Source organism: Dipodomys spectabilis, unplaced genomic scaffold (assembly GCF_019054845.1).
Source record: "Dipodomys spectabilis isolate Male_0828 unplaced genomic scaffold, ASM1905484v1 ptg000002l, whole genome shotgun sequence".
NCBI classification, from domain to species: domain Eukaryota; kingdom Metazoa; phylum Chordata; class Mammalia; order Rodentia; family Heteromyidae; genus Dipodomys; species Dipodomys spectabilis.
This window is the reverse complement of record NW_024870679.1, coordinates 44,196,580-44,222,050: the sequence shown is the minus strand read 5'-3', so window position 1 is coordinate 44,222,050 and position 25,471 is coordinate 44,196,580. Positions and strand designations below refer to the sequence as shown.

General features: G+C 53.2%; 1 protein-coding gene across 16 annotated transcripts; it reads right to left on the bottom strand.

Moving 5' to 3' along the window:
* Positions 1-1,054: 1,054 nt before the first annotated feature.
* Positions 1,055-25,048, bottom strand: Map7d1 (MAP7 domain containing 1). Of its 16 annotated transcripts, none has more exons than XM_042678959.1 (18): positions 24,727-25,048; positions 10,104-10,433; positions 9,869-9,937; positions 9,217-9,380; positions 8,419-8,533; positions 6,901-7,011; positions 5,670-5,792; positions 5,407-5,573; positions 5,166-5,305; positions 3,773-4,101; positions 3,310-3,487; positions 3,078-3,216; positions 2,896-3,000; positions 2,553-2,606; positions 2,330-2,375; positions 2,144-2,234; positions 1,825-2,018; positions 1,055-1,646 (listed from the first exon to the last, which is right to left on the bottom strand). In XM_042678959.1, exons 1-18 carry the CDS (start codon positions 24,770-24,772, stop codon positions 1,636-1,638), a joined length of 2,412 nt encoding a protein of 803 aa, XP_042534893.1. In that variant the 5' UTR covers positions 24,773-25,048; the 3' UTR covers positions 1,055-1,635. The 16 variants fall into 16 exon arrangements, with proteins under 16 accessions (XP_042534893.1, XP_042534904.1, XP_042534915.1 ...); XM_042678970.1 differs by having other exon boundaries at positions 2,330-2,372; XM_042678981.1 differs by having other exon boundaries at positions 2,330-2,372; positions 8,428-8,533.
* Between the last annotated feature and the right edge of the window lie 423 nt (positions 25,049-25,471).

The window sequence follows — 25,471 nt, the reverse complement described above, 5'->3', positions numbered from 1 at the left end:
CCTCAGAAGACTTCTCTTCATGTCCATTGGCTAGAACTGTCACCTGCTCATGCCTAAGACAAATCACTTGTAAGGGATTTGGGGACCATCATTTCTGGCTCATCACAATCCTGATTTGCTGTCCCTGGGCCTAGATTCCACCTGGCTGAAGCCCAGGATGGTGTCTAAAAGGAAGATGGCTACTTCAACAGATTAGGATTGCATCCAGAATGAGGACAAGGCAACAGGGATGGGTGTTGAGTAGATATCCTTCAGTATTTATAATGCTCGCTGCTAGACTATAAACTCCACAAAAGGAAAGTTTTTCATTTTTGTTTTGCAATACTGGAGTTTGAACTCAGGGCCTTGTGCTTGTTCGACGGGTATTCTTGAGCCATGCCCCCACCTTTTTCTGATTTTAATAGTTTTGTGTCCCCCCCTTTTCCCCCGGCCAGTTTGGCCTTGGACCACAACTCTCCTATCTATGCCTCCTAGATAGCTGAGATTATAGATATTAATTATACCAGGATGGTCTTGAATATTGGTCTACCCAATGTCTGCTTCCCTTGTAGCTGCAATTATAGGTGTCTGTCAGCATGTCCAGTCTAAGCTATATCTTTTCCTATTAACGCATCTTCAGTGTGCAGCCCAATACCTGGTACAGATACAATACTTTTTTTTTTCTGTCGGTCGTGGGGCTTGAACTCTGGGCCTGGGCGCTGTCCCTCAGCTCTTCAGCTCAAGACTAGTGCTCTACCACTTGAGCCACAGCGCCACTTCCGGTTTTCTGGTGGTTTATTGGAGATAAGAGTCTCACGGTCTTTCCTGCCTGGGCTGGTTTTGAACCATGATCCTTAGATCTCAGCTTCCTGAGTAGCTAGGATTACAGGAGTGAGCCACCAGCGCCCGGCTACAACAAAACTTGAATGATTAAATGAATGAATCTATGATCTAGAAGACTGCAGGACAAGGTCTAGGATGGGTACAATCAGGTGGAGATAGAGATCCCTGGGCCCTGAGCTCCCTACGTTCTTAGTGCTCCTTTCCCTCTCTACCAGCTCCAAGGATAGACGGGTTGGCAGAATTATTCTCACTTTATTTCTGGAGAAGTTTGATCAGATGCAATAACACTGATTCCAGGTGAGGGCAGGGGGCATGGTTACCCCTGAAGCAACCAGTATCCTGTGGCCCAAGGTGCCCCCCATTCCCAGACCTGAGTTCCCCCTCAGTTACAGTTAAATAGAGGGAGGAAGATCTCCCCAGGAAGCCTTGGGAGGAAGGTCTGCCTCCCGCCCCCTCCACGCTGAGGCGTCTGAGCACAAGCTATTTACAGTATTCACATCCACTGTACCCCACCAAACCAAGGCAATACTACAGGTGGCCCTTCCCCAGGGGGAGGCCAGAAAGGCTGTGAGTGTATGTGTGTGTAGGGGGAGAGGTGACCGCGCGTGTGAGCACACGAATGCACTGAGGGGCAGGGTCTGGCTCCAGCCAAAGACACATCAGTCTATAAGGTGCAGATTAAAAACAACAGAGAGGACCCACCCCCAGGGGCCTAGGCCACTTCCATCTTTGCTCTGTCTCTTTCTTCTGCAGACATCTAGGTAGACGATGCAGAGGAGCCTTCATAGCCGCACCTGGATCCAAGGCAACTGCTTAAAGGACTTCTGAGGGAGAAGAAAGGAAAGACATCAGGCAAAGCCTGCCTTCAAGGCTAGGCTGTGGGGTTCCCATGGTGAAGCAAGAGAAGGCTTCTGGCAGGAAGGGAGGAAAAGGGCAGGGCTGGGGAGTAGAGGGAAGGCTGCTAGGAGGATACTGCTGGGTCCAGGAGCCCGGGGACCCCACCTGTGACCTGAGGAGGCTGCACCACAGCTTTCTTGAGAAAGGCTTCTGCCTCTGCAAAGGGCAGGAGTGCCTCTGGTGTTCGGCCCAGACTCTTGTCCCCAGAAGGTCCCTTAGGGGAGAAGCCGTTCTCCTGGTGTGCTGGGAGAGGCTGCAGACCATTTACCAGGGATCCTGGCAGCTCCTTGCTTGGCAGGCTGTGGGTGCAAAGCTCATAGTCAGCGGCTTGCCTCCCTGTAAAATGTAGGCCACCCCCACCTACTCCACAACTCCAGGCTGAGACTGCCTCACTGCCCAAGTCCCGGGGGTTGGGAGTTGATACCTCCACTGTGGCTCCTGGGGGGCCAGCTCCTCTTTCTGCATAGTGTCCTTGTGCAGGCCTGAGGACCTAGCCTCCACAACTTTCTCTGGGTCTGTCACAGGAAAGAACAATAGTCAGAATTCAGGTACTGGTAAGGAGTGAGGCTGGAGGAGCAGGGGATGGAGATGAAGGGAACAGAGGCTTTACCTTGGCTGGAATTGTTAGCTGCTGCCTCCTTTCTGTCCTGCTTCTGCTTTGAAGAGGAAGAGCAGTCAGGCTCAAGGGCTATCTAACCACCTCATGGTGGCACTGAACTCTTCTCTCTGTCAGTCCAGACCTGAGCAGCCTCCTGCCTTGGCTCTGGATGGCTTTTTGAAGCCTCTTTTCCTCACTCAACCTCCCATCCCATACCCAACCTGGGAGACCTGACCTTGGTTTCAGCAGCTTCCGACTTCCGAGTCCTCTTCATTATCTCCTCCAGACGCTGTTTGGAGGCCCCATATCAGTTAGGTTCAAAGCCTTCCCTAATCCTAAACCTCCCAACCGATGGTCCTGATGCTGAGCTCAGTGCCTTCCCAGCTTATACAAGCCCAAGGCGGCCAGGAACCAGAACTTGCTCCAGCTCCTTCACTTTACAAGCTCAAGGCTGGGCCTGCTATTCATGCATGGTCTTTATCCTGTCTCAGGAAAAGGAGAAAGATCCAGGCCAGATGCAGGCCCCACCCACCAGTGCTGGGCCCTACCCACAAGACCCCACCCTCTGTTTTGCTCACCTTTTTGCGTTCCTGCCGCTCCTGCTCCTCCCGCTGGAAGTGCTTTTCCCGCTCAAGACGCTGTCTCTCAGCTTCTTCCCGAGACCGGGCTTCAGCTTCCTCTTTCTGCCAAAGACTTCTATGAGTTCTGGGCAGCTGGCTCCAGCCCTCCCTCCTGGCCTGCTCAAAGCCTGCCTGAGTACCTGCTTCTGCAGCCGTTCCTGCTCTTCCTGCTCAGCCTGTGCCTTCTCTCGGGCCTCCTGCTCCTCCCGCCTCCGGGCCTCGGCTTCACGTTCAGCCCGAGCCTCAGCCTCTCGTGCCAGCTGCTCTTCCCGCATTCGCCTGGAAAACACGGGTGGGCAGGAAATTCAGGCACAGTCTGCTCCTCTTCTCCAGACCCTAGAAATGCTGCCCAATCTGGGAAGGTAAACTCACTTGTCCCTTTCAGCCTGTAGTCTCCTCTCCTGTTCCTCCCGCTCCCGCTGTTCCCGAGCCTGACGCCGCTTTTCAGCAAGGAGACGAGTGGCCTCTTCTCTGTCTGTGGTGCCGGCCATGGGTTTGCTAGGGGTCACCGGTGGAGCAGGGGCTGGGGATGAGATCAGGACAGGAATCTCTGGAGGAGGATCCAGGATCAGTTAGTAGTCACCACCAGTGCAAGCAGACCCTTCTACCATTCTTGCTTCCTGGATGTCAAGGTAACCTATTTACTCCATAGCTGCTATCCCTCAGTGTGGCCTGTGTTCTGAGGGCCAGACCAGCTGTGTACTGAGCCACCTTCTTTCCTGCCTCCCAACACCCAGTCTCCAGGCATCTGTGATAACCCATACCCCTGACTACCTCCTCCTGGACCAAGGCAAAGCTAGCTTCTCTGCTGTGCCCACCACGTCTTCATCCTCACCTGCAGGGATCTCCGCAATGGGCTGCTCCTTCTGGGGCTGGGCTGGGGTGGGTGAGGGCACGGGTGAGGGTGCTGGTGAGGCTGGGCCTGGGGGCTCCTTCTCATCACTGGCCCTGCCCTTGTCCTGGTTCTTGTCCTGAGCCCCTGCTGGGCTGGGGCTCTCCTTTGCCTCCTCCTTCCTCCGAACTCGCCGCTTGGGTGATGCAGTGGTGCCTCGGGGGGAGGGTGGTTTTGGAGGCAGAGTGTGGCCAGGCCCAGGGCTAAGGCAAGGAGAGGCAGGCCTAGGCCAGGATGTGGAGGGAGAGGACGTCCGGGCCTTCGACTTAGGGCTAAAAGAGAAAGTTACAATTGGAGCATATAGAGTACAGAGCACTGTGCGTATGTGTGCGCGTGTGCGCGCACACACACACTGAGCATGTCTCTTTCTCAGGAGTGCCCCTCCCCCAGGCTAGGTCAGCAACTCCCCTCCCACCTCTTCACCTCACAAGATTCAGTGTAAATAGGCCAGTTTACAATTATATATTCATTTAAGACGGTCTTTGATTCATGTCTCTCCAATAGCCTATACATTTTTTTTTTTTTGGTCAGTCGTGGGCCTGAACTCTGGGTCTGGACACTCTCCCTCAGCTCTTCAGCTCAAGGCTAGCACTCTACCACTTGAGCCACAGTGCCACTTCCAGTTTTTTCTGCTTATGTGGTGCTGAGGAATCGAACCCTGGGTCTCATACTTGCAAGGCAAGCACTCTACCACTGAGCCGCCTTCCCAGCTCCCTAGCCTATACACTTAAGAGCAAAACTGGCCCAGCCCTGGGTTAGCTCACTAAAGTGTCTTAATCACCAGGAACACTACTCAGCATTCATTCATTCAGCAAGTATACTGAGTGCTTATTAGGTGCTAGACACTTTAAAATGTGGAGACACTTCTATTATCAAAACATGATAAAGAGAAAGGAAAAGAGGAGAAACAGAGAAAAGAAGGGAGGAAAAGAAAGAAGAAAAAAAAAAAGACAGTCTAGGAATGATGGTGCATGCCTAAAATCCTAGCTGTCAAGAGGCTGAGATGGGGGGGGGGGGGGGGGTCTTGAGTCTCAGTCCAGCATGGGCTACATACTGAGAACTTGGCTCAAAAGGAGAGAGTAAGGGGAAGAAGAGGAGGAGGAGAAAGCAGTAGTAGAGGATGAGGAGAGGAAAGAAGGAGGGAAGGAGACAAGGAGAAAAGGAGGGAGGAGAAAGGAAGTGTGGAGGAAGCAGAAAGAAGGCTGAGGAGGGAGAGAGGGAGGGGATGAGAAAAGAGAGGGAGAGAGACAAAGACTGAGAGCACTGACTGAAAAGGGAGCAGTCCCCCTCGGGTAGGTGCCCGGAAGCGTCTGTGAGACACTGTCAGGTGGCCCACCTGGGCTGGGAGGAGGCGCCTGTGGAGAGGCGCACAGAGGCAGGGAGGGACTGGCGCTTCTTAAGGCTGCGCTCCCGGGCTAGGGCGCTTTTTTCCTTCTCGTTTTCCCGCTCCTTATCCTTCTTCTCTTTCTTCTGCACCTGGCGGTGGAGAGGGGCCGGGGTGGGGAGCAGAGGTCAGTGGCGCCCACGGCCCCGGGCCCAGGCCTGTGGTCCCAACCGTGCGCCCGGCGCCCACTCACCGGCGAGGCTTCCGGCCGGCGGCGAGCCAAAGCGGGGCTGCCGCCTGCGCCGGGCTTGCGCCGCTCCCCGCGCTCCCCGGCGGGGGTGCAGCGGTGCGTGCTGCTTCGAGGGGCGCTGCAAGGTGTCAGGGGGCTGGCGGAGGCCGAGCGCGGGCACACGGGCACGGCTGCAGAGGGATGAGTGCGGTCGGGGTGCGGTCCAGGCCCGAGGCTGGCCCCTGCCCGGCCCCTGATGGGGCGTCTCCCAGGGCCGCCGCCCCTACCCTGGTCGCGGCCATTTCGGGGCAGGGTGACCGCACTGCGACTCCGAGCCAGGAAGGAGAGGGTGGGCGTCATCAGACGGTCCACGATGCTGCTCTCCCACGCGCTCAGCTGCAGGCTGCGATCTGAGGAGAACACCGGGAAGACGGTCACCCGCAGGCAGGGGGACGCGGAGACCAGGGACGGCCTCCACACCCAGCCAGAGGATTCTCACCCCCCAAGTCACGCGGGGCCAAACTTGTCCTCCCTGAAATCTGGCCTTCCACTGCAGACCCAGGCAACAAAACACTTCCCAGGGCGACGACCTGCATGGCTTCAGGGACACCTCCAGTCTCGGGGGAGAACGCTCTAAACCCAGGGCACAGGAAGCGGCCATCCAGGACTGGTGGAGCCCGGGGCCCTCTCCCAGGTCCCTCTGTCGGGCCCTGCTTCTCCTACTTCCAAAGCGCTGGCTTGGGGAAAGCATGTTCCCTGAATTTGGGGCAGTGAGGGGCCTTGTGCTTCCTTGACCCAGCCTTCAGGAGTTCTGTGCCAGGGAGAGGCTGCTAGGGGGACTGGCTGCCCCAGGCCACCCTGCTCGGTCCCCTCAGCTGCTGGGTTATTTTTAAGCCTCAGTCAGGTGGGGTTGGTGTAGCAGCTGATTGGGTTGCTAGGCAACAGAGCAACCAAATAAAAGCTAGAGAAATTTATAAATAACTCCTACCACAGCTCCTTCATATGTAAGCACCGGGGCATGGTGGGAACGCAGAGGCTGTGCCACCCTGGTTGACCACAGTTCTGGAATAAGCCAAGGCTATGGCTGAGTACAGGGTAGCATGGTCTTCCAGGGTGGAGCCAGGATACGGCCCTCAGCACCCAGGCAAGTCTGACACAAGGGGGCAAGACCACCTGTCTAACATTGGCAGGCCAGCTAGCTGTGGTTGGAGATAAGGTTGCCTGTCCATTCCCATCCCCAGTCACTGCCCCCAACTAGCTCTTGCACGCCCTGTCAGGCTTTCTGCCCTCTGGGCCTTTTTTTTGTGTTCTCTTGTCCTGTAGGGCACAACTCTATTCTCAGGGCACGGGCCCCAAATACTGGCTCCCCTGAAAGGCACAGAGCGGGGGTGGGGTAGGGTGGGGAAAGGGGCTTATAGTATAGGAGGACTGCAAGGACTGTATTATTGCTGAGCACTGGAGGAGGCTTGTTGGGGACTACACGGGGCTCTGCAGGGGGAAGGCTGGGCCTTCTCTTACTTCTACTGGGGGAGTTCCAGAGTGTGGCAGAGGACTTTGAGAGCCGCTTGTTGATTATAGAGTCCACGTGTTTGGGCAGGTTTACTGCCGACACGGAGCACCTGTTCCCACCTGGAGGGGAAAAGACACGGCATTAGGGCCGGGCCAGACGGGAGCCAGGGGGGGCACTGAGGCCTTCCATGCAGGATGCTCCGAGGGCAGGATGGGAGAGGGAGGATTGGGCAGGCTAGGATGGGGGAGGAGGTGGACTTGGCAGTGAAAGGGGGAGGGGGAGGGTAGGTGATCAGAGACAACCTGAATTGGGGGAGCTGATGGAGGAGCAGAGGGAGGAGATGGCATAAAACTAGAACAACTACAGCCTTTCTGGCCAGACCAAAGGAAGCCATTCCCTAGGGCTGGGTGCTGCAACCCCTCCCACAACCACCCAGCATTGGCACTTGCTGACACTGCCCAGCCAAGGCGCTATGGATACAACACCCACATCCTGGGACAATGCAGAAGTTCCTGAACAGAAGAACTCACAGAGTCACAGTCACTTGCACAAATCCACATATTCATCCAGACGTAAAGACAAAGACATGCAGACACAGGCAAATAGAGTGATAGATACTTATGCATGCACATGTGTGTGCAGACATGCACAGATACACAACAGGTAATGAATGTATCAGACTCAGATGCACACAAGGCACAGATACATGGAAGCAACCTAACCATGATATTTACAACAGCTGACATTTGTTGATGCTTACCATGGGCCTGGCACTGTGCTGGGCACTATACATGTTACCTCAATTGATCCTCCAAACATCTACCTACAACCTCGGAGGCAGGCAATGTTATTGTCCCCATTTCACAGATGAAAGTGAGAGGCTGAGAAGATAAAGGTCATACCACCAGTGCCAGAGCTGGAATCCAAGTCTGTCTGATTTTAGAAGCCCTCACTGAGGTACACAAGGCCACAAACATACCATCACAAACACATTAAGCTACACAACACAGATCCACGAGCACTTACACTGGAAGATATACAGCTAGACATAGGGAACCTCGCCATTGCACAAAGACATCCAAGCACAGTGGTACATACATGCCAGCAAAGTATTAGACCAAAGTCCGTGATGTGCCTACATGAAGAAAACTCAGAGACGAAAATCTACCTTCCAAGACAGGGGTGACAGTTTTCTTTAAATATCCAGTGTCTGCAGGGCATTAAATTCCTCTTTTATGTATCATCAACTAACAGTAATTGACAGGAGCAAAGAAGGCTACTCCTAAAATGACAGAGGTTTGAGGAACAAACCAAGTGGAGAGAATCCATCTCTGATTTGAGAGTGGAGTCCTTGAGAAGGGCAATTTGGTTTACAGACCATTCCAGAAGACACAAGTCACATGAAGCAAGACACACCAGCTGCAGGGAGCGGCCAGCTCCTTCTACATAAGTAAGTTATTCCCTTCCCTCCCATTACCAGACCCCAGCCTTTCCCACCCAGCCAGCAAGCCTTCCAGCCCACTCACTAGTCTTACGTCCTGGGGAGCTGTGGTGCAGGGCCCCTGCCCAGGACCAGCGCTGCTGCCGGATTTCAGCCCATGTCTTCTTCACTGACCGCTGGATGGCTGCTTCATAGCGCTCCTGGGGGCAGGTGAAGAGGACAGGGGTCTGGATTCAGAATCATCCATCATCCCTGGGAGAGAGACCTTTCTCCTCCCATGACAGGACCTCTGCCCTCCAGAGCCCACTTCCAAGCTTTCCCTGACTCATTGCAGGTAACCAAGGTTACAAAGACCCTGCTATGATTAAGGCCCATGTGGGATAGATCCCTTTCCATTGTTATTGGAGAGCTTTTCAGTGTGTTTGAGTCATTTCCTGGGTCTATGAGTTGCTTCTCTGAGCATGGGGTGGGACTTTCCCTGTCTGGCGCTTCTGGACAAGCCCAGGTCTTCCTGGCACCAAGGTCCTGACCTTGGGGCTGTGTTTTCCTTTTTACCCAAGCACCCTGGGGCTGGTCTATACACCATTTTTCCTTCACTAACTCACCAGCCCTCACACCAGGGTTCTACCCATGTAGGCACAGTCACAAAGACATGGATCTACCTACATATACATTAGCAGACACACGGACCATCTGCAGTGCAGAGGCCCAGACACTGAAACCCAGATGTGACGGTTCACCGACAGGACTGTGCAGACATGGCTACAGGAGGCACAAATGCCAGTGTGTATGTATATGTACTTGACCAGCACACCCACATGGGCATGTGCATCCTCATACCTCCAGATTTTTGAGAACCCAGGTAGGATTAGCGGAAATATACCTTGTTTTTCTCGAGCTTCTGCCGCTGCCTCTCTTCCAGGGCTGCCCGGCGTTGTTCAGCTTTCAGCCGTTGTTCCTCCAGCCGCCGCCGGCGCTCCTGGAGCTGTTTCTCTCGTAGCACCTTGGCTTTTTCCTCCTTTTCTAGCCACACTGCCTTCTTGGCCGCTGCAAGAAAAGGAGCCCCGTGGCGTGTGAGGAGTCCTGTGACAGACTTGGATGGTCTCTGCTCTCTGCCTAGGTGGAGCCTCCATTCCCAGGCACCCCTTCATACTTAAGGACTTATGGGAGGCAGCTCTGGGGTGAGGTCTGCTTCTCCTCCTTTGATCTCAACTCACATCTCTGAGGACTGAAGGACAAATGAATTCTTCAGTGTGAGACTCCACACTACTTGGGGGCCTACTGGACAGATTTCCACATGCTGTGGTTAAGAGCATGAATTTGGGGTGAAAAGATGCATCAGGGTCTGAATCTCTGCCTTTCCACTAGCTGTCCAATTTAGGCAAGAGATTTCATTTCTCTGATCCTGTTCCTTCTTCCCATAGGTGAGAGGTTTTAATGAGATAATGCAGGTACTAGTCTTACACAGCCTTACACATGCAGCCTTCTAGCATTGTCAGTTATGCAGTTGCTGCTGCTGCTTCCCAAACACTCACCCAGGTACTTGGCCCGTTCCTCTCGCCGCTCCTTTGCCAGCTTGTGTCTCTCTCCTGCCTTCTTGACATCTTAGCAAAGGGAACAAGAACAGACAAGTCTAAAGGTCTCCCTAAGGAGCAGCCAGCCTTGGGCCTTCCTCCAGCCTCACTCCTGCCATCCCCATGTCCTCCAAAGCAGAAGGGATTTCCTTGCATGGCACCACCCAGGACCCAAGGCAAATGACATTACACATACCTTGCTTAGGGCTGTCAGAGGCTGGCACTGATGTTGGCGAGGGCTGGCTGCTCCTTCGAGGAGGCCTGGCATCCCTTGGGCCTGAGGCTGGTGGGGTGGGTCCTCTGCTCTTTGAGTCTGAGGAAGGGGATTCTTCCTGCAGCAGGGCTGGTCTGGGCTCAACCTGCTCTGCAGGGCTCTCTGGTTTAGGGCTAGTGGCATTCTTCATTGCAGGAGGGGTATCTGGGGGAGTGTCAGGGACCAGGGTTGACGTCGGTGGTGGTGGTGGAGGTGGAGAAGGGTCGCCTTCTGGAGAAGGTCTTGGCTCTGGGGGGATCCTGGATAACACAGCTGAAAAAAACAACACAAGAGAGGAGAGAAGGTCAGACTGTATGCCTGTGCCATCAGTTCAATATGCAGTCTTCTGGGCTGGGAAGGTGGCTCAGTGGTAGAGCGCTTGCCTTGCATGCCTGAGACCCTGGGTTCGATTCCTCAGCACCACATAAGCAAAAAGAAAAAAGCCGGAAGTGGCGCTGTGGCTCAAGTGGTAGAGTGCTAGCCTTGAGCTGAAGAGCTGAGGGACAGCGCCCAGGCCCAGAGTTCAGGCCCCATGACCGGACCCCCCCGCAAAAAAAAAAAAAAACAATATGCAGCCTTCTATAGCCTTTGTCCAACATACCTATCGATTCATATACATGAATGTTCCTTCCATGTGCCAGGCCCACTGTATTCTAGGTATTAACGATACAAAGGTATGAAGACCGTGAGGACCCCTGCCTCCGAGAGGCTCACCCTGGAGCAGGGCAGGCAAACAGCAGCAGAGAGGAAGTACCAGGTCTGGGACAGCATGACAGAGGTGGTTAATCTGTATGTGGAGGCTTCCTAAAGAAGATCCAGAAAAACTGCTATCTGAAGAAGGAGCTGCAGCTCCAGTGAAAAGAAGAGGGTTTCAGCAGACAAGCATGTGTGTGCACAAGGGGTGGAAGGGAGAGGGAAAAATCAGAAAAAGTTTGTAACCCCAAATGGTAATGGTTAGTTCCTAGGTCTGCCTCCTTCCACTCAGGTCCTAGTGCCTGACCAAGACCTGGTTCACAGAGGTTGCCGGTGCTGGAGCCATGGTGTTGACCAAGAAGAAACACAGAAGCAGGCTCCAGTGGCTCATGCCTATAATGCTATTTAGGAGGCTGAGATCTGAGGATCTCAGCTCAAAGCCATCCTGGGCAGGAAAGTCTGTGAGACTCTCATCTCCAATTAATCTCCAAAAAGCCACAAGTAGAGCTGTGGCTCAAGTGGTGGAGAGCTTTGAGTGAAAAGCTAAGGAACATGCCTAGGTACCACAGTTCGAGCCCAGGCAGCAGCAATGCGCGCGCGCACACACACACACACACACACACACACACACACACACACACAGAATGTCCATCTTGCTGAAATCCCAACAAGGAGGGGTACACAATCAGCTATATGCCTACTTTGTACTCCCCTAGCCACTCTCAGCCACACTCTCATTTTTTCTTCTTTTTTTAAAAAGTTTTATTGTAAAGATGCTGTGCAGAGCGGTTACAGTTACATGAGGAAGGCAATGAGTATATTACTTCTCAATCAATGTTACCTGTTTCTTTTCTTTTCTACCATTTGAGCCACAGCCCCACTTCTGGCTTTTTCTGTGGTGCTGAGGAATCGAACCCAGGGCCTCATGCATGCAAGGCAAGCACTCTATCACTGAGCCACCTTCCGAGCCCCCCCCCACCCCTTTTTTTAAATTACCAGTCCTGGAGCTTGGACTGAGGGCCTGGGCACTGTCCCTGAGCTTCTTTTGCTCAAGGCTAGCACTCTACCACTTGAGCCAAAGTGCCACTTCCAGCTTTTTTTGTTTATGTGGTACTAAGGAATCGAACCCAGGCTTCATGCATGCTAAGCAAGCATTCTACCACTAAGATACACCCCCAGCCCTCATTTCTTCTTGTAAGGCATGAATATTCCAGGAACAGTATGAAAGATATCATAGCTGTGTGCCAGTGGCTCACACTTGTAATCCTAGCTACTTAGGAGTCTGAGATCTAAGGATCTCAGTTCAAAGCCAGCCCAGGCAGAAAAGTCCTTGTGAGACTCTTAGCTCTAATTAACCACTGAAAAAACAGAAGTGGCATTGGCTCAGGTGGAGCACTAGTCTTGAGCACAAAGAGGCTCAGAGACAGTGCCCAGGCCCTGAGTTCAAGTCCCATGACTGACAAAAAAAAAAAAGATATCATAGTATTACTAGTAAATACACAGCTTCAGCCAGTTGAATGCCAGATTTTGACCTCTTCACCTCCTCCATCTCTTCCTCCTTCCTTGGAGTTTTCCTTCAAGGCTAGAACTGTACCACTTGAAGCTCCACTTCTGGCTTTTTGGTAGTTGGCGATAAAGAGTCTTATGGACTTTCCTGCTGGGGCTGGCTTTGAACCGTAATCCTCAGATGTCAGTTTCCTGAGTAGCTAGGATTATAGGCATGAGCCACTAGCACCTGGCTGAGACATTGATTCTGACCTGGTTTAGGAAGCAGAGAGTTGTCATGAGATAGTTTTTGCTCTTGCTGGGGGTCTCTGCCATGGTATGTCCTCTGTTCCTGGAATTCTGGCCCTCTTAGGATATAGCAAAGTGTTTTACACACACTAGTATTAACCCTCCCTGCCATGCTCTACTTATCTCTTCCAGACAGAAGCATGGCACAGAGGAGATAGGTAGGGTACACTGAGGTTACTCAGCTGGTAGGTGAAGGGGCCTAGACTTGTACCCAGGGCCATCAGCAGAACCCATGCCTTTCCCATGCATCCTCCCGCATCTGTGTGAGACAATAAGTGTGAAGTTTTAGGCAACAACTCCTGAGGTTCACACTATTTTCCCTCATTCCTTCTCCAGAAAGCCTCATCTGAGGACCCAGTGACCCCTTATCTTTGCCAGTCCCTGGCTCTATGACAGGCCACCCAGCTCTCCCCATATCATCTAGAGAAGGCTGCCTGGTCACTGCCAAGCTATTTCCCAGCCAGCTGCAAATTCCTTAAGTAACTACACTGGGCAAGCAAACTACTGGCAAATGTTTAGTGAAGGCTTGGTATGCACTAAAGGGGATGTATCCTGCAGTTCCCCACATCTGAGAGGAAGAGAGTGGTCATGTCACACAGATGGGGTTACCACGGCTTACCTCACTAGGTGATTTTCCCAGGGTTATAAAACCAGTACATGGTAGAATCAGGATTTCTGAACCCAGGATTGTCTGGGTCAAAGCCTAGGTGTGTCCAGGCTTAAAGGCTGAGGGCAAGGCCATTCTCCAAGCACCTGCATGTGTGTGCCGCAGGTGTTGCAAGGAAAACTGGTGGGAGGGTATTGTCTACACCTACCAGGCAAGACAGGAAGTTGCCAAGGAGGCCCTGACCAGCCACAAGAAGGGAGGCTGGGAAGAGCAAGGGGATGTAGTCAAGACAAGCTGGAGTGGGGATTCTGGCTCTATATGGGACCTTGGGCAAGCCCTTGAACTTGTCTCAGCCTCAGTTTCCTCACTTGAGTTGAGGAATGGTGTGTTTCCAAACAGCACCTATCCCAAAGAATCTACTTCAGTCTACGTCTACCAAAAAGTTCACTGGGCCAGGCCTTCTTCCCACTCATTGCTCTATGACCCTCTCTTCTCAAGGTCACCAGTGAGCTCCTGCTACTAACTCCAGTAGCTACTGTCCATCCTTGTCTCCCTTGACTTGTCAGTGCATTTGACACAGCTAACCCTTTGGCCTCACCCAGCTTTGGAGAGGACACCCTCTCCATCCACATTTCCTTTCTGCTTTGCTATGACTTCACTGTTCTCTGCGGGCCCCTCCCTGACTTCCTCTCCATGCTGCTGTGTGCCCAGGGTTGTCAGGAGCTCACCTCTTCTCTGTCCACACTCTTGCAGGATGACCTCATCCAGACTCACAGTTTTAAATACCATTCCCTGTTGATGACAACCAAATTTGTCTCTCCAGCCTAGACCTCTCCCTGGAGGACCAGTTTTGCTGGTGTAACTCCCTATTTGACACCCCTGGATGTCTCATAGATACCCAAATTTAATATATCCAAAACCGAGCTCCTGCCAGGCACTGGTTGTTCACACCTGTGAGCTACTAAGGAGGCTGAGATCTGAGGATCCTGGTTCAAAGCCAGCCCCGGCAGGAAAATCCATGAGATTCTTATCTCCAATAAACTATCAGAAAACTGGAAGTGGCGCTGTGGCTCAAGTGGTAGAGTGCTAGCCTTGGCTGAAGAGGTGAGGGACAGTGCCTAGGCCCAGAGTTCAAGCCCCATGTCTGAACAAATAAAAACAGAAAACAAAAAATGGAGCTCCTGATCTTCCCCTCAAACACATTCCTCCCCCAGTTTGCATCCCCATCTTTTTGATTTCTCAGGCCTTAGAGTCATCTCAGACTCTTTTCTTACCTTAAGTCCTATGTCTAATCTCCCAGCAAATCCTTTATCTTCAAAACAAATCCCAAGTCCAATCACTGGGCACTACCTCTTCTTCCACCACCTGGACCCAGCAGCCATCATCCCTCACAAATTCCCTGATCCTATTTATTTATTTTTTTGGGTCCGGTCGTGGGGCCTGAACTCTGGGCCTAGGCGCTGTCCCTCAGCTCTTCAGCTCAAGGATAGCATTCTACCACTTGAGCCACAGCGCCATTTCTGGCTTTGTTTTTTTTCTGCTTATGTGGTGCTGAGGAACTGAACCCAGGGTCTCACGCATGCAAGGCAAGCGCTCTACCACTGAGCCACCTTCCCAGCCCGATCCTATTTATTTTTGTGCAGGTACCAAGGCTTGAACTTGGGATCTAGGTGCTATCTCTGAGCTCTTTTACTCAAGGCTAGTACTCTACACTCGAGCCACAGCTTTGCTTCTGGCTTTTTGTGGTTAATTGAAGAGTCTCACAGTTTTGTCTTGTCCTGGCTGGCTTTGAACTGCAATCCTCAACTCTCAGCCTCCTGAGTAGTGAGGATTACAAGTGTGAGCCACCAGTGCCTGGCTTCCCTGCTCCTATTCTCTGCTCCCTTTTGGTCTTTTCCTAATTCTGCTGCCAGAGTGATTTTGTTTGAAAGTAAGTCACCCCATGTCACTCTGCTGACAAAATCCTCCACAGACTCATCTCCGTCTTGAGAGAAGAGCTCAAAATATTCCCGAGGGCCTCCAAGGCTCTCCCGGCTCCTCCCTCTCTTTCCAGCTGCTGTCTCCTGGACTACATTCATCTCCTCCCCTTTTCCGCTGCCCAGCCCCTCCAGCCACTGTTCCTGTGGCTCTCCTCTTGCTGTCCTCTCTTCTGGGCCTCTTTCCCTCACCTCCTCCAGGTCTTTGCTCCAATGTCACTGCTCAGTGAAGCTTTTCCTGACTCCTGATGTGTGTCAATCTCTCTTTTTCCCAAGAATCTAGTTTTTCTTCCTTTACCATTTTATTTTCCTCCATAAGCACTCTTCCTACTTTTTAACCCACTTTTAAATTTTTTTTTTCTTTTTAGAAGTGGTGTCTTGAGGTTGCTTAGGCTGGTCCCCAACTCTTGGGCTCAGGTCCTCTTTCTGCCTCAGCTTCTCAAGTAGCTGGGATCCCATTTTAACACTGTCTCCCACTGCTAGGCTAAAAAAATATCTATAGGAACACAAGCTTTGATCTTGTTTTGTGGCTGCTCTATCTCTCAGGACAACAGAGCCTGGCACACATTCTAGGGAGTGAAGAAATGAATGAACTTCACCCTGGCAGATGGTATGGACACCTCTCTCATGTGGATGAGTACACAGCTCTATACTACCACACCCATTTCCACTCTGCACCTTAGTGTTTCTACATGCAGGCATGATCACATGAAACCTCTCAGCTGCTTCCCATGGCTCTGAGGACAAAGACAACATTCTTGAGCCCAATTTGCAAGTCTAGCATCCCTGTCCCCCTTCACCATACATCCTCAATCTCTCCTCTTAACCTGCTCCCCATTTGCTCTGAACTCCAACCACACCAACCTTTAAAAAAAATTCTGATAATCATCCAAACTCCTTATTGCCACGGGGCTCTTCCCTTCTTAATTTCTTAGTTAACTCCCACTTCCCTAACTATCTTTAGTCATCATTTCCTCAGGGAGGCATTCCCTGATCTGTATAAAGTCCTTCACATGCAGTGGTGGCTTCTTGTGTTTTTGTTTTTAAGCGCTGAACTGTTACAGTTTTAAACTTCCTCGTGTGGTTTTTTTCTCATTGTTTGCCTCTCCCAAGACTGGGTGGGAAGAAGTCCTACAAGGGTCAGGACACGTCTGTTTGCTCACAGCTGCATTGCCAGCAGCTGCCACAATTCCAGGTCCAGGGTGACAGTCAAAAATGCTGTTGATGGCCGAGGCCACGCCTCTTAACCTAACTACTTAGAAGACTGAGATGTGAGGATGAGAGTTTGAAGCAAGCCCAGGCAGGAAAGTCCATGAGACTCCTATCTCCAATTAACCACCAAAAAGCCAGAAATGGAGCTCTGGCTCAAGAGGTAGCCAGCCTTGAGCAAAAAAAGTCAAAGCCAAGTGAGAGCTTAGTTCAATCCCCAATACTGGCATTAAAAAAAAAATTGCTGTTCAATGACAGTCAAGTGCTCTGCCGAGAGGCCACCATGGCCTAAAACAGGTGTGTAGGAATGGACCTTTTTTGTGTGTGTGCAAGTCCTGGGGCTTGAATGCAAGGCTTGGGCACTATCCCTGAGCTTCTTTTGCTCAAGGCTAGTGTTCTACCACTTGAGCCACAGCTCTATTTCTGGCTTTTTTGGTGATTAATTAGAGATAAGAGTCTCATGGACTTTTTTTTTTTTGTCGGTCATGGGACTTGAACTCTGGGCCTAGGCGCTGTCCCTCAGCTCTTCAGCTCAAGGCGAGCGCTCTACCACTTGAGCTACAGCGCCACTTCCGGTTTTCTGGTGGTTTACTGGAGATAGGAGTCTCACAGTCTCTCCTGCCCGGGCTGGCTTTGAACCGCGATCCTCAGATCTCAGCCTCCTGAGTAGCTAGGATTACAGGCGTGAGCCACCAGTGCCCAGCTCTCATGGACTTTTCTACCCTGGCTGCCTTTGAACCTTGATCTTCAGATTTTAGCCCCTTGAGTATGTGTGGTGAGCCACCGGCACCCAGCTTTGGAGGAACATTCTTATTCTTCTGGACAGTACATCCATGTGGCAACTCATTGTACAAGGATAAACACTTGAAGGGAAGCAAACAACCCCATCTCATAGAGTGAGCAGCTTCCTGGAATGAGGCAGTCAGGTAGAAGCTAACCAAAGTAATAATGAGTGTTTACTCCACCACCAAGCAACACAAATTCCTCAGCAGGCAAACATGCCATTTGGAACTTTTCTTGTGACCTGGTGGACTTGACTCTGAATACAAGTTTTCCCTCAGAATTATGCCAACCATGGTGAAATATCATCTGGACAGTGTTACAGGAACAACCTATATTCAGCCAGATTGGTTCCTTTGTTAATTATCTCAACAGGATGATGATCCTTTTCTGATCATTTCCATCTTCAATCAGATGTAATGCTCTAGCTACTTGATTTTTACCTTATTTTTAGTCTATGCCAGATTGAGGTTTCAGCCATTGTCTGCTTTATATTTGTTATGCTGATATCTACCAGAACACTTGCTAAGAACTGGATAAGAGACAGATAGTTTGTATTTGTTTCTTGGCACAGAGAACATTAGCAGAGTAAAGGCGCAGGAGCTAGTTACACGGTGGGGTCAAAAAGTCCTGGCTTCCTCAGAGCCCCCAAAATAGCTGGGGCTGTAGAAAGATTGATTCCAGGTTCCTGGGAGGACCCACCACATCTTAGAGTGGAACTCCTCATTCTACCTTCAGGAGCTGGCAGCCCCTCCATCCATCCTACCATTCTTCCACCCCAACTAACCCTGCCAGGCCAAACAGTCTTTCAAAGAACTGATAACTAAGTGTCATTTTTCTGTCTGCCCCCCTACCCCCCCCCCCCCCCGCCCCGCCACACACACCCTTGCCCCAGAACTCATTGGGAGTAGACTGTGTTTTAGTCTTTTCAGTCCTTTTGGCAGACCCAGAGCTCATAATGACTTGCCCATCACAGAGTAGGACTCCTGCATCTGTTTAATGAACATCCAGAGAAATGGATGATGGATGGATGGAATGAATGGGTGGCTGGGTAGTTGTGTGGAGGTATATGGAAGGCTCACAGTTCATAGTCAGATTCCCAGGATGCTCCAAGGCCTAAAACATCTCCTCCAAACCTTAAAGGTGATCCTACCAGAGCCTGATATATCCCCTGCCAGCAACTAATCATTTTACTGAAATCTTATTACAGACCAGTCACTTCCACTTATCTCATTTAATTCTCATGAGAATGCTAAAGGGAAAGCATCATGGGTGCCCCCTCCCCCTTCACAGGTGAGAAACTGTTATTTTCACAGGTTAAGTGGATCATGGATGTCAGTGTGAAGCATTGAACCCTGCCTTGCTGGATGATAAAATCTTTGGTGTCACCGATTCTGGTAGCACATCATCCCTCCCTGAGGCTCCTGCCTCTTCCCTAAAGAAGGAAATGATGCAGTGGTTCCCCCAGGGAGGGTCCCCCACAAAAAAGAGAAAGGTACAGGTGGGGCAGGCAGGCCCTGAGCTCACAGCACAGGAATGCAGGGAAGGCAGGCTCTTGCCCAGGCTGGCCATCAGGAGGCAGGAAGTGAGGCTGGGGCAGGGGTGGGGAGACCCACCTCCAGGGCAGATCAAGGGTAAACCCAAGTGAGAGCTGGGGCAGAGAGCAGCAGGGGGGCACGGATGGCACCTGACACAGGCACCGTGGGAGGGGAGCATGGGGGAGGCAGAGGCTTCAGACAGAAAGTACCTCTAGTAAGAGCCCTCTGGCTCTTGTAGCAGTTTCTGAGGTGACAACACTACACTAGACAGATGAAGACGGAGAGGCAGGGAGGAGGAAAAGACACAGTGAGGCAAACATGTAGACATCAGGACACATAGGGGACACATCCGACAACCAGCCAGGGCCCACCCAGTGGCCCTCGCTGTCTCTCTCACACAAGAAATAGACCTGAGCTTCAGAACAGACGGACAGGTAATGGATGGACGGATGGGGACCCCTGAGACAGAAGGATGCATAGATATAGGTATGGTATGTGCGCACATGCACACACACAGATCCAGGTATCCCCTCCTCTAAAGCCCAGACAAAGCCTCAGCAACACACAGAAGCACAGTCTCAATGTCCAGCTGTGACCAGGCCGGCCATTTCTTCCCTCCCCCTTTAGGGTATTCCTTAACCCTGCGCCCAGGGAAAGTCTGATTAACAACAGTATCAGCTAAGGTTTGTGTCAGGCCCTTGGCTAAATCCTTTAAACTCATTAGTTCAGTCTTGGCCACAATCCTACCACTGAGCCACCTTCCCAGCCCCTTTGCCACAATCCTATGAGGTAGTTATTACCACCTCACCTTACAAATCAAGAAAGATTCCAAGAGTAAGACACCACTTAGGCCACACAGCTGGTGAGTGGTGAGGATGAGGGACAGATTCAGGGTGACTTTCTCTATCTGCCCTCAGCCTGCTCTGGGATGGAGGCAGCCGTCAAGAGAAATCTGGGATGGGAAGGAAGGAAGGAAGAAGCCCAGAGAGGCCTGATTGCTAGGCCAGGGCAGTGTACTGTAGGGACAGCCTAACTGCTGGCCTGGCTGAACTAACCATTGCTGGGCAAGGGAGCAGCACACTTGGAGAGAGCAGCCTGCTTGAGAAGTTGAGCTTTGGGCTGGAGGTCCTTGAGGCCAAGTTGTGGTTTCGGTATATGGTAAGATAGAAGCCCTACTGAGTCTGCAGATCAGAAGGAGCTCCCAGGCCCTGCTGGCAGCCATTGTTCCCAGCCTCCAATCAGGAGCAGCCACTTCCTGTTATTTTAGGCGGCAGGAAATGACCCCATCCCTAAGCCTGAGCTCCACCATGTCCCTCCCTCAGCCCCAGCAGAACAGCCTAGGTTAGGGCCCAGATGAGAAGGGCAAAGGCCTAGCCTCAGGCTACGGTCTGCGGACAGCCCACTAGCTAAACTGTCACCACCTGGGTCTGGGCCCTCTTTCTGGACCAACTTGTTCAGAATCTTCAACTGGTTCTATCTCTGCTTGGCAAAAAGATAAGGGGTCCTCAAAACCCCATTATGGAAAAGTGAGCCAGACCTTGCTACTGACTGGCTTTGTCATGGTAATCCACTATGGAGGCAGGCTTTACAGTCAGATGGAGTCCAAACACTGCCTCTGCCAGCTCCCAGCTCTGTGACTTTAGGCAAGTGACTTCATCTCTCTGGGCCTCATTTGTAAAATGGGGCTAATACTAGGTCTCTACTCAAGGACTATGATGAAGAATGAACGAGACAGTAGTCATGAGCACTGTGCCTGGTACAGTTAAGGCCCTTAACAAATTGGGAGTGGGAAACCACACGTGAAAGCGAGTTTGGTTCACCAGGGAGTCCATGCGGGGCCTACATCTGCTCTGCTTAGAACTGGTGAGGAGCACTACGAGGAAAAAGAAAGCAGGCTGTCTACCAGCTCTACCAGGGCAGAGCTGCAGCTGAGAGGTGATGGCGGACACACTGGAGGCTGTGCCCTGGGGTGCCAGGCAGAGCTACCACAGGCCAACAAGGCTGCATTATCTTAGCCTGGCTCTTTAGCTTCCTCTCTGGCCCTGAGACCCAGCGGAGAAACAAGGACATAGTTCCCTCTTTCTAAAAATCTCACTTTCAGGCTTCCATAGCCACCATTCTAGCCCTGCATCCAGCCTCTTGTGCCTCCTCTCTCCCTTGCCCCATCAACAGCAGGTGCCCATCTTGGGAGGAAGGGGGATACGCTGGCTTAGTGCCCTCATGCCTAATTTAAATATGCATGGATGCATATTAGAGGCTCATTAGAGGCCTCATTACTGGGCCCATGGGAGAGGGTTGTTGGTGGGAGGTACCAGCCAGGCTAGCTGCTGCATGGATACCTGTGGCTCTTTGTGCCAGCCTCACTAATTTCTGCTCATCCATTGAGTCTACTTCAAATGCCTCCACCATGAAGCCTTCCACAAGCAGAGCCCATTATTGTACTTGGCTTCCCTCAGACACATGTGAGCATATCTCCTTGCCCCTTCCGGAAGCACGTATCCCTGGAGGGCAGGGACTCTGATTCACTCCTCTACCGTCAGCACAGCCATCACCCAGCTGGCACATGGCAGGGTGTCAGATACACCCCAGCCCACATCTGTCTAGAAGTCCCTCCCAGCCCTCTGTCCTATTTAGCTCCTGAAGTTCTACTTCATCTCACCTCCTCCGCTGGCCTCTGAAGAATATGAAATTATCTCAACAGAAACCAGAGTGCTAGCACTTTTGAGCACTAACTACACACAAAAGCCTAGGCTGAAAGGGTTTTTTTGTTTGTTTGTTTTTGGTCAGCCATAGGGCTTGAACTCTGGGACTGGGCTCTGTCCCTCAGCTCTCAGCTCAAGGCTAACACTTTACCATTTGAGCCACAGCACCACTTCCAGCATTTTCTGTTTATGTGGTGCTGGGGAATTAACCCAGGGCCTTATGCATTCGAGGCAAACACTCTACCACTGAGCCACCTTCCCAGACCAGTAGGCTGAGAGGCTTGTTTGTTTGTTGTTTTTGTTTTGCCGGTCAGTCGTGGGGCCTGAATTCTGGGCCTGTGCGCTGTCCCTCAGCTATTCAGCTCAAGGCAAGCGCTCTACACCTTAAGACATAGCACCACTTCCGGCTTTTTCTGCTTATGTGATGCTGAGGAATTGAACCCAGGGCCTCATGCATGCAAGGCAAGCGCTCTACCACTGAGCCATCTTCCCAGCCTATGCTGAGAGTTTTATGTGTTCATCTCATTTAATGATTCTAATGTGTCAGAGGGATCATTTATAGCATTATTCTCATAAAAAAATTTTTTTGAGGTGTATGGAGGTTTGCACTCAGGGCCTTGTGTTTGCTAGGTAGGCATTCTACACCTTAAGCTACATCTTTACCTCTTAAATTTTTTTTTAACTCCATATTCTCATGTAATAGATGAGAAAGTTTCAGACGTAGGTTAAGTAATTTACCTGAGGTCACACAATAACAAGTTACAAAGTGGAACTTAAACTGATTCCAGAATCTACACTCTTAAACAAACTGCTTCCCAACTCCTGCCCCTCCCTCGCCCGTATTTCATGCCTCCCTCCTGGCAACAGTTCCAATGAGCATAACCACAATAATGGTAATAACACTTCATTGTGGGTGTCTGTGCTTGTGTGCCAGGTTGCTTTAGGTTCATCCTGTCTAACCCTCACGTCACCCCACAGGCGAGATAACACTATCCTGTTTTCCAAGGGCAGAAGCTAGCTCCAGGATCTACTAGTCAGTCCAGAAGCCAGTAAACAGCTAACTGGGATTTCCATTCAAGTCTTCTTCTTCTTTTTTTTTTGGGTCCGGTTGTGGGGCCTGAACTCTGGGCCTAGGCACTGTCTCTCAGCATTCAGCTCAAGGCTAGCGCTCTACCACTTGAGCCACAGCGCCACTTCCGGCTTTTTTCTTTTTGCTTATGTGGTGCTGAGGAATCGAACCCAGGGCCTCATGCATTGCAAGGCAAGCGCTCTACCACTGAGCCATCTTCCCAGCCCCTCCATTCAAGTCTTCTGATCCCTAAAAATTTGTCCCACTTGTCCCTTGCCCCACGAGGCCTGCTGCTAATGCCGTGTGCAAGTGCACAGAAGGAATCCCAAGAGGACAGGGACTGGCACGCACAGGATCAGGCCCACCCTATGCCAGGGGCATTTACTACTTGCCTCCTCACAGGGCACTATGGCCCTTTCAATTCTCAGTGAAGGCACAGGTGACCCTCCTGATGCAGAGTCTCAAACGTCTCCATTCTAGACCTTTGTGTATGCAAGCCTTCCAACCCAGGACTATGTAGCCCCCACCCCTCAATAGAGCCAAGCCTCCCACCCAGGGCACCCCACCCAAGTGCCATAGGCCACTGGTTATGCTTTATCACTACTCCTATTTAGGCTCCCATGTACACATCAGTGCCAGGACACTCAGGTGCTGAGGGCCAGAAAGCAGATGGATGGACCAGGCTGTGTCTCCCTGGGTGTCCCCTCTCAGACCCAGCAGAGCCAAGACAGACCCAGACATCTTGTTTCCAGTACGGGTCTTATAAACCCACCTCTGATGGCACCTCCTCCTCCGTATCTTCCTAGCTCCCATGCCCACAGCGTTCTCTTCAAATACCCACGCTGCAGTGGGGAGGAACCCACCCACAGACAAGCAGCCCCACCTTGTCCCGGCTCTCCGCACCCACAGACAGTTTCATCCTGGGCCCACACCCCAGGGGGCAGGGAGGTGACAGGATTAGTCTCAGGACTCCATGGAGGTGTGGGGATGGGGCCACCTCCCCCCTGAGTCAGTGGAAACAGAACTCGGGCCCTTGGTAATCATGCTCATCTCTTCTCTTCCAGGAAGAAAGAAAGAGCCCTCCCTCCAACACCAGGCCCAACCAGAAACCTGTCCCCACCCCCTCATCAGCTGCTCCCAGATCGAATGGGATTTGCAGAAGTCCAGGACACTGTCGGTTGGTGGGGTGAGGGGTGGGGAGGAAAGCTTTGGCGGTCTTTTTGGGGGGTGCACATGGAGTGCGTGTGTGTGCTGCGCGCGCGTGTGTAAGGAGGGATGGCGCGATTCAAAGCCTCAAACTAGGGAATGATGTGGCAGGTCCCGGAGTGGGGCCTTGAGCCTTCACCTCATTCTACAGTGAGATTCGGGGCCAGAGAAGCCGGCTAGTACGACAGGCAGGACAAGCAAATCTACTTCTGTCCCCTTTTCTCCCCAAATCGGGCTGGGTGGGCTCCGGAGCAGGCCTAGCTGCAGGGGAGGCAGCCCACTCCCCAGCTCCCGCCCTCGCCCCAAACAATGCCGCCTCCCCCTCCCCCCTCGCCTTTATTCGGCGGGTTACTTGGCAGCCAGCGCTGGAGCCCTCCTCCTCCTCCTCCTCTCCCCTCCCTTCCCGGCCGGCCCGCAGCAGCAACAGGCCCTTTGCGCGGCAGCTGGACGGATGGGGTGGGGGCGAGGTCTGGGCCAGGGCCTGGGCGTGGGGGGCACCAGGGCCTAGGCTTCGGCCTGCGGGGGCTCCAGGCCCGAGAGTCTGGACACGACGACCCCTCCGGCCCCCCCACACCCAATACACCCACATCCCGGCGAGGGTCACGCGTGCCCACTGGGGATGGGGAGAGGGGCGGGCCCTCGAGCCAGCTCGGCAAAAGAGGATCTGCAGGGACTGGGGTGGAATGGAAACCGCGGTGGGGGCGGGGAAGCCGAGGTGGCACGGGACTGCGACAGAAGAAGGGGTCACCCCCACCAGTCCCCGGACGGGTCCCCCCAGAGGACCCCGCCCGCCGGGCGCGGCGGGGCGCCGGTGGGGGAGGGGAGCTGTCAGAAGATGCGGCCGCCGCCGCCGCCGCAGCTTTTATTTTTAAACTTCCAGCGGTCAGAGGGCGCGGCGGGGACGGTCGGCGGCCTCCCTCCCGCGGCCTCCCGCGCCCCCCCCGCCGGCCTCCCTCCCTCCCTCCCTCGATCCCGCGTGGCTCCCGGCATACCTGGGGATGCGCCGGAACCCGGCTCCGCGTGCGGGCCGCTCTCCATGGCTGCGGCGACGCCCGGGCGTTTTCGGGGAGCGGGGAGGGAGAAGAAGGGGAGGAGGGGAATCTCAGCGGCGACGGCGGCGGCGGCCCGAGGCCAGGGCAGGGGTCCCGCGGCGCATCACGCCCGCCCCGCCCGGCGGGCAACGACTGGGAAGCGGCAGTGGTCCGCCAAGGTCGAGGCTGGGACGGCTGTGAGGCTCCGAGATGCCGGCCGCCCGCCCCGGGCTGGGTCCGCGTCCGCCGCAGCCCCGCTCCCTGGCCCGGCGCCGGCCCCAGTCCCCGCCGCGGCCCAACCCTATTGTACCGCCCGGGCTGGGCCTGGCCTCTCCGCTGGCGCGTACCAAGTGCAACGCGGGGGACGTCCGCCCCCGCCGCGCCCCGGGGTCCCTTCCCGTGGGCCCGCCCCGCGCGCCCGGACCCCGCCCTGGAGCGCGGCGCTGCGAGCCCCCCGACGCCCCTTCTGTGGCCGCCGCCGAGGGGCCTTCGCGGCGCCCCGAGGCCGCCGGCCGGCGTGCCTCCCCCCGCGGCCGGGCGTTGGTACATCCCGCGCGCGAGCCGACTATGTAGGGAGCTCTCGGGTGACTCACCCGCCACTGGGACTAGGGGAACGGGGTCGGGAGCCCCCCCACCCCAATCCTCTCTGGAACTGGGGGCTCTGCCTCGGGGCGCAGCGGGCATCTTCGAGTCTCGATCCTCTACC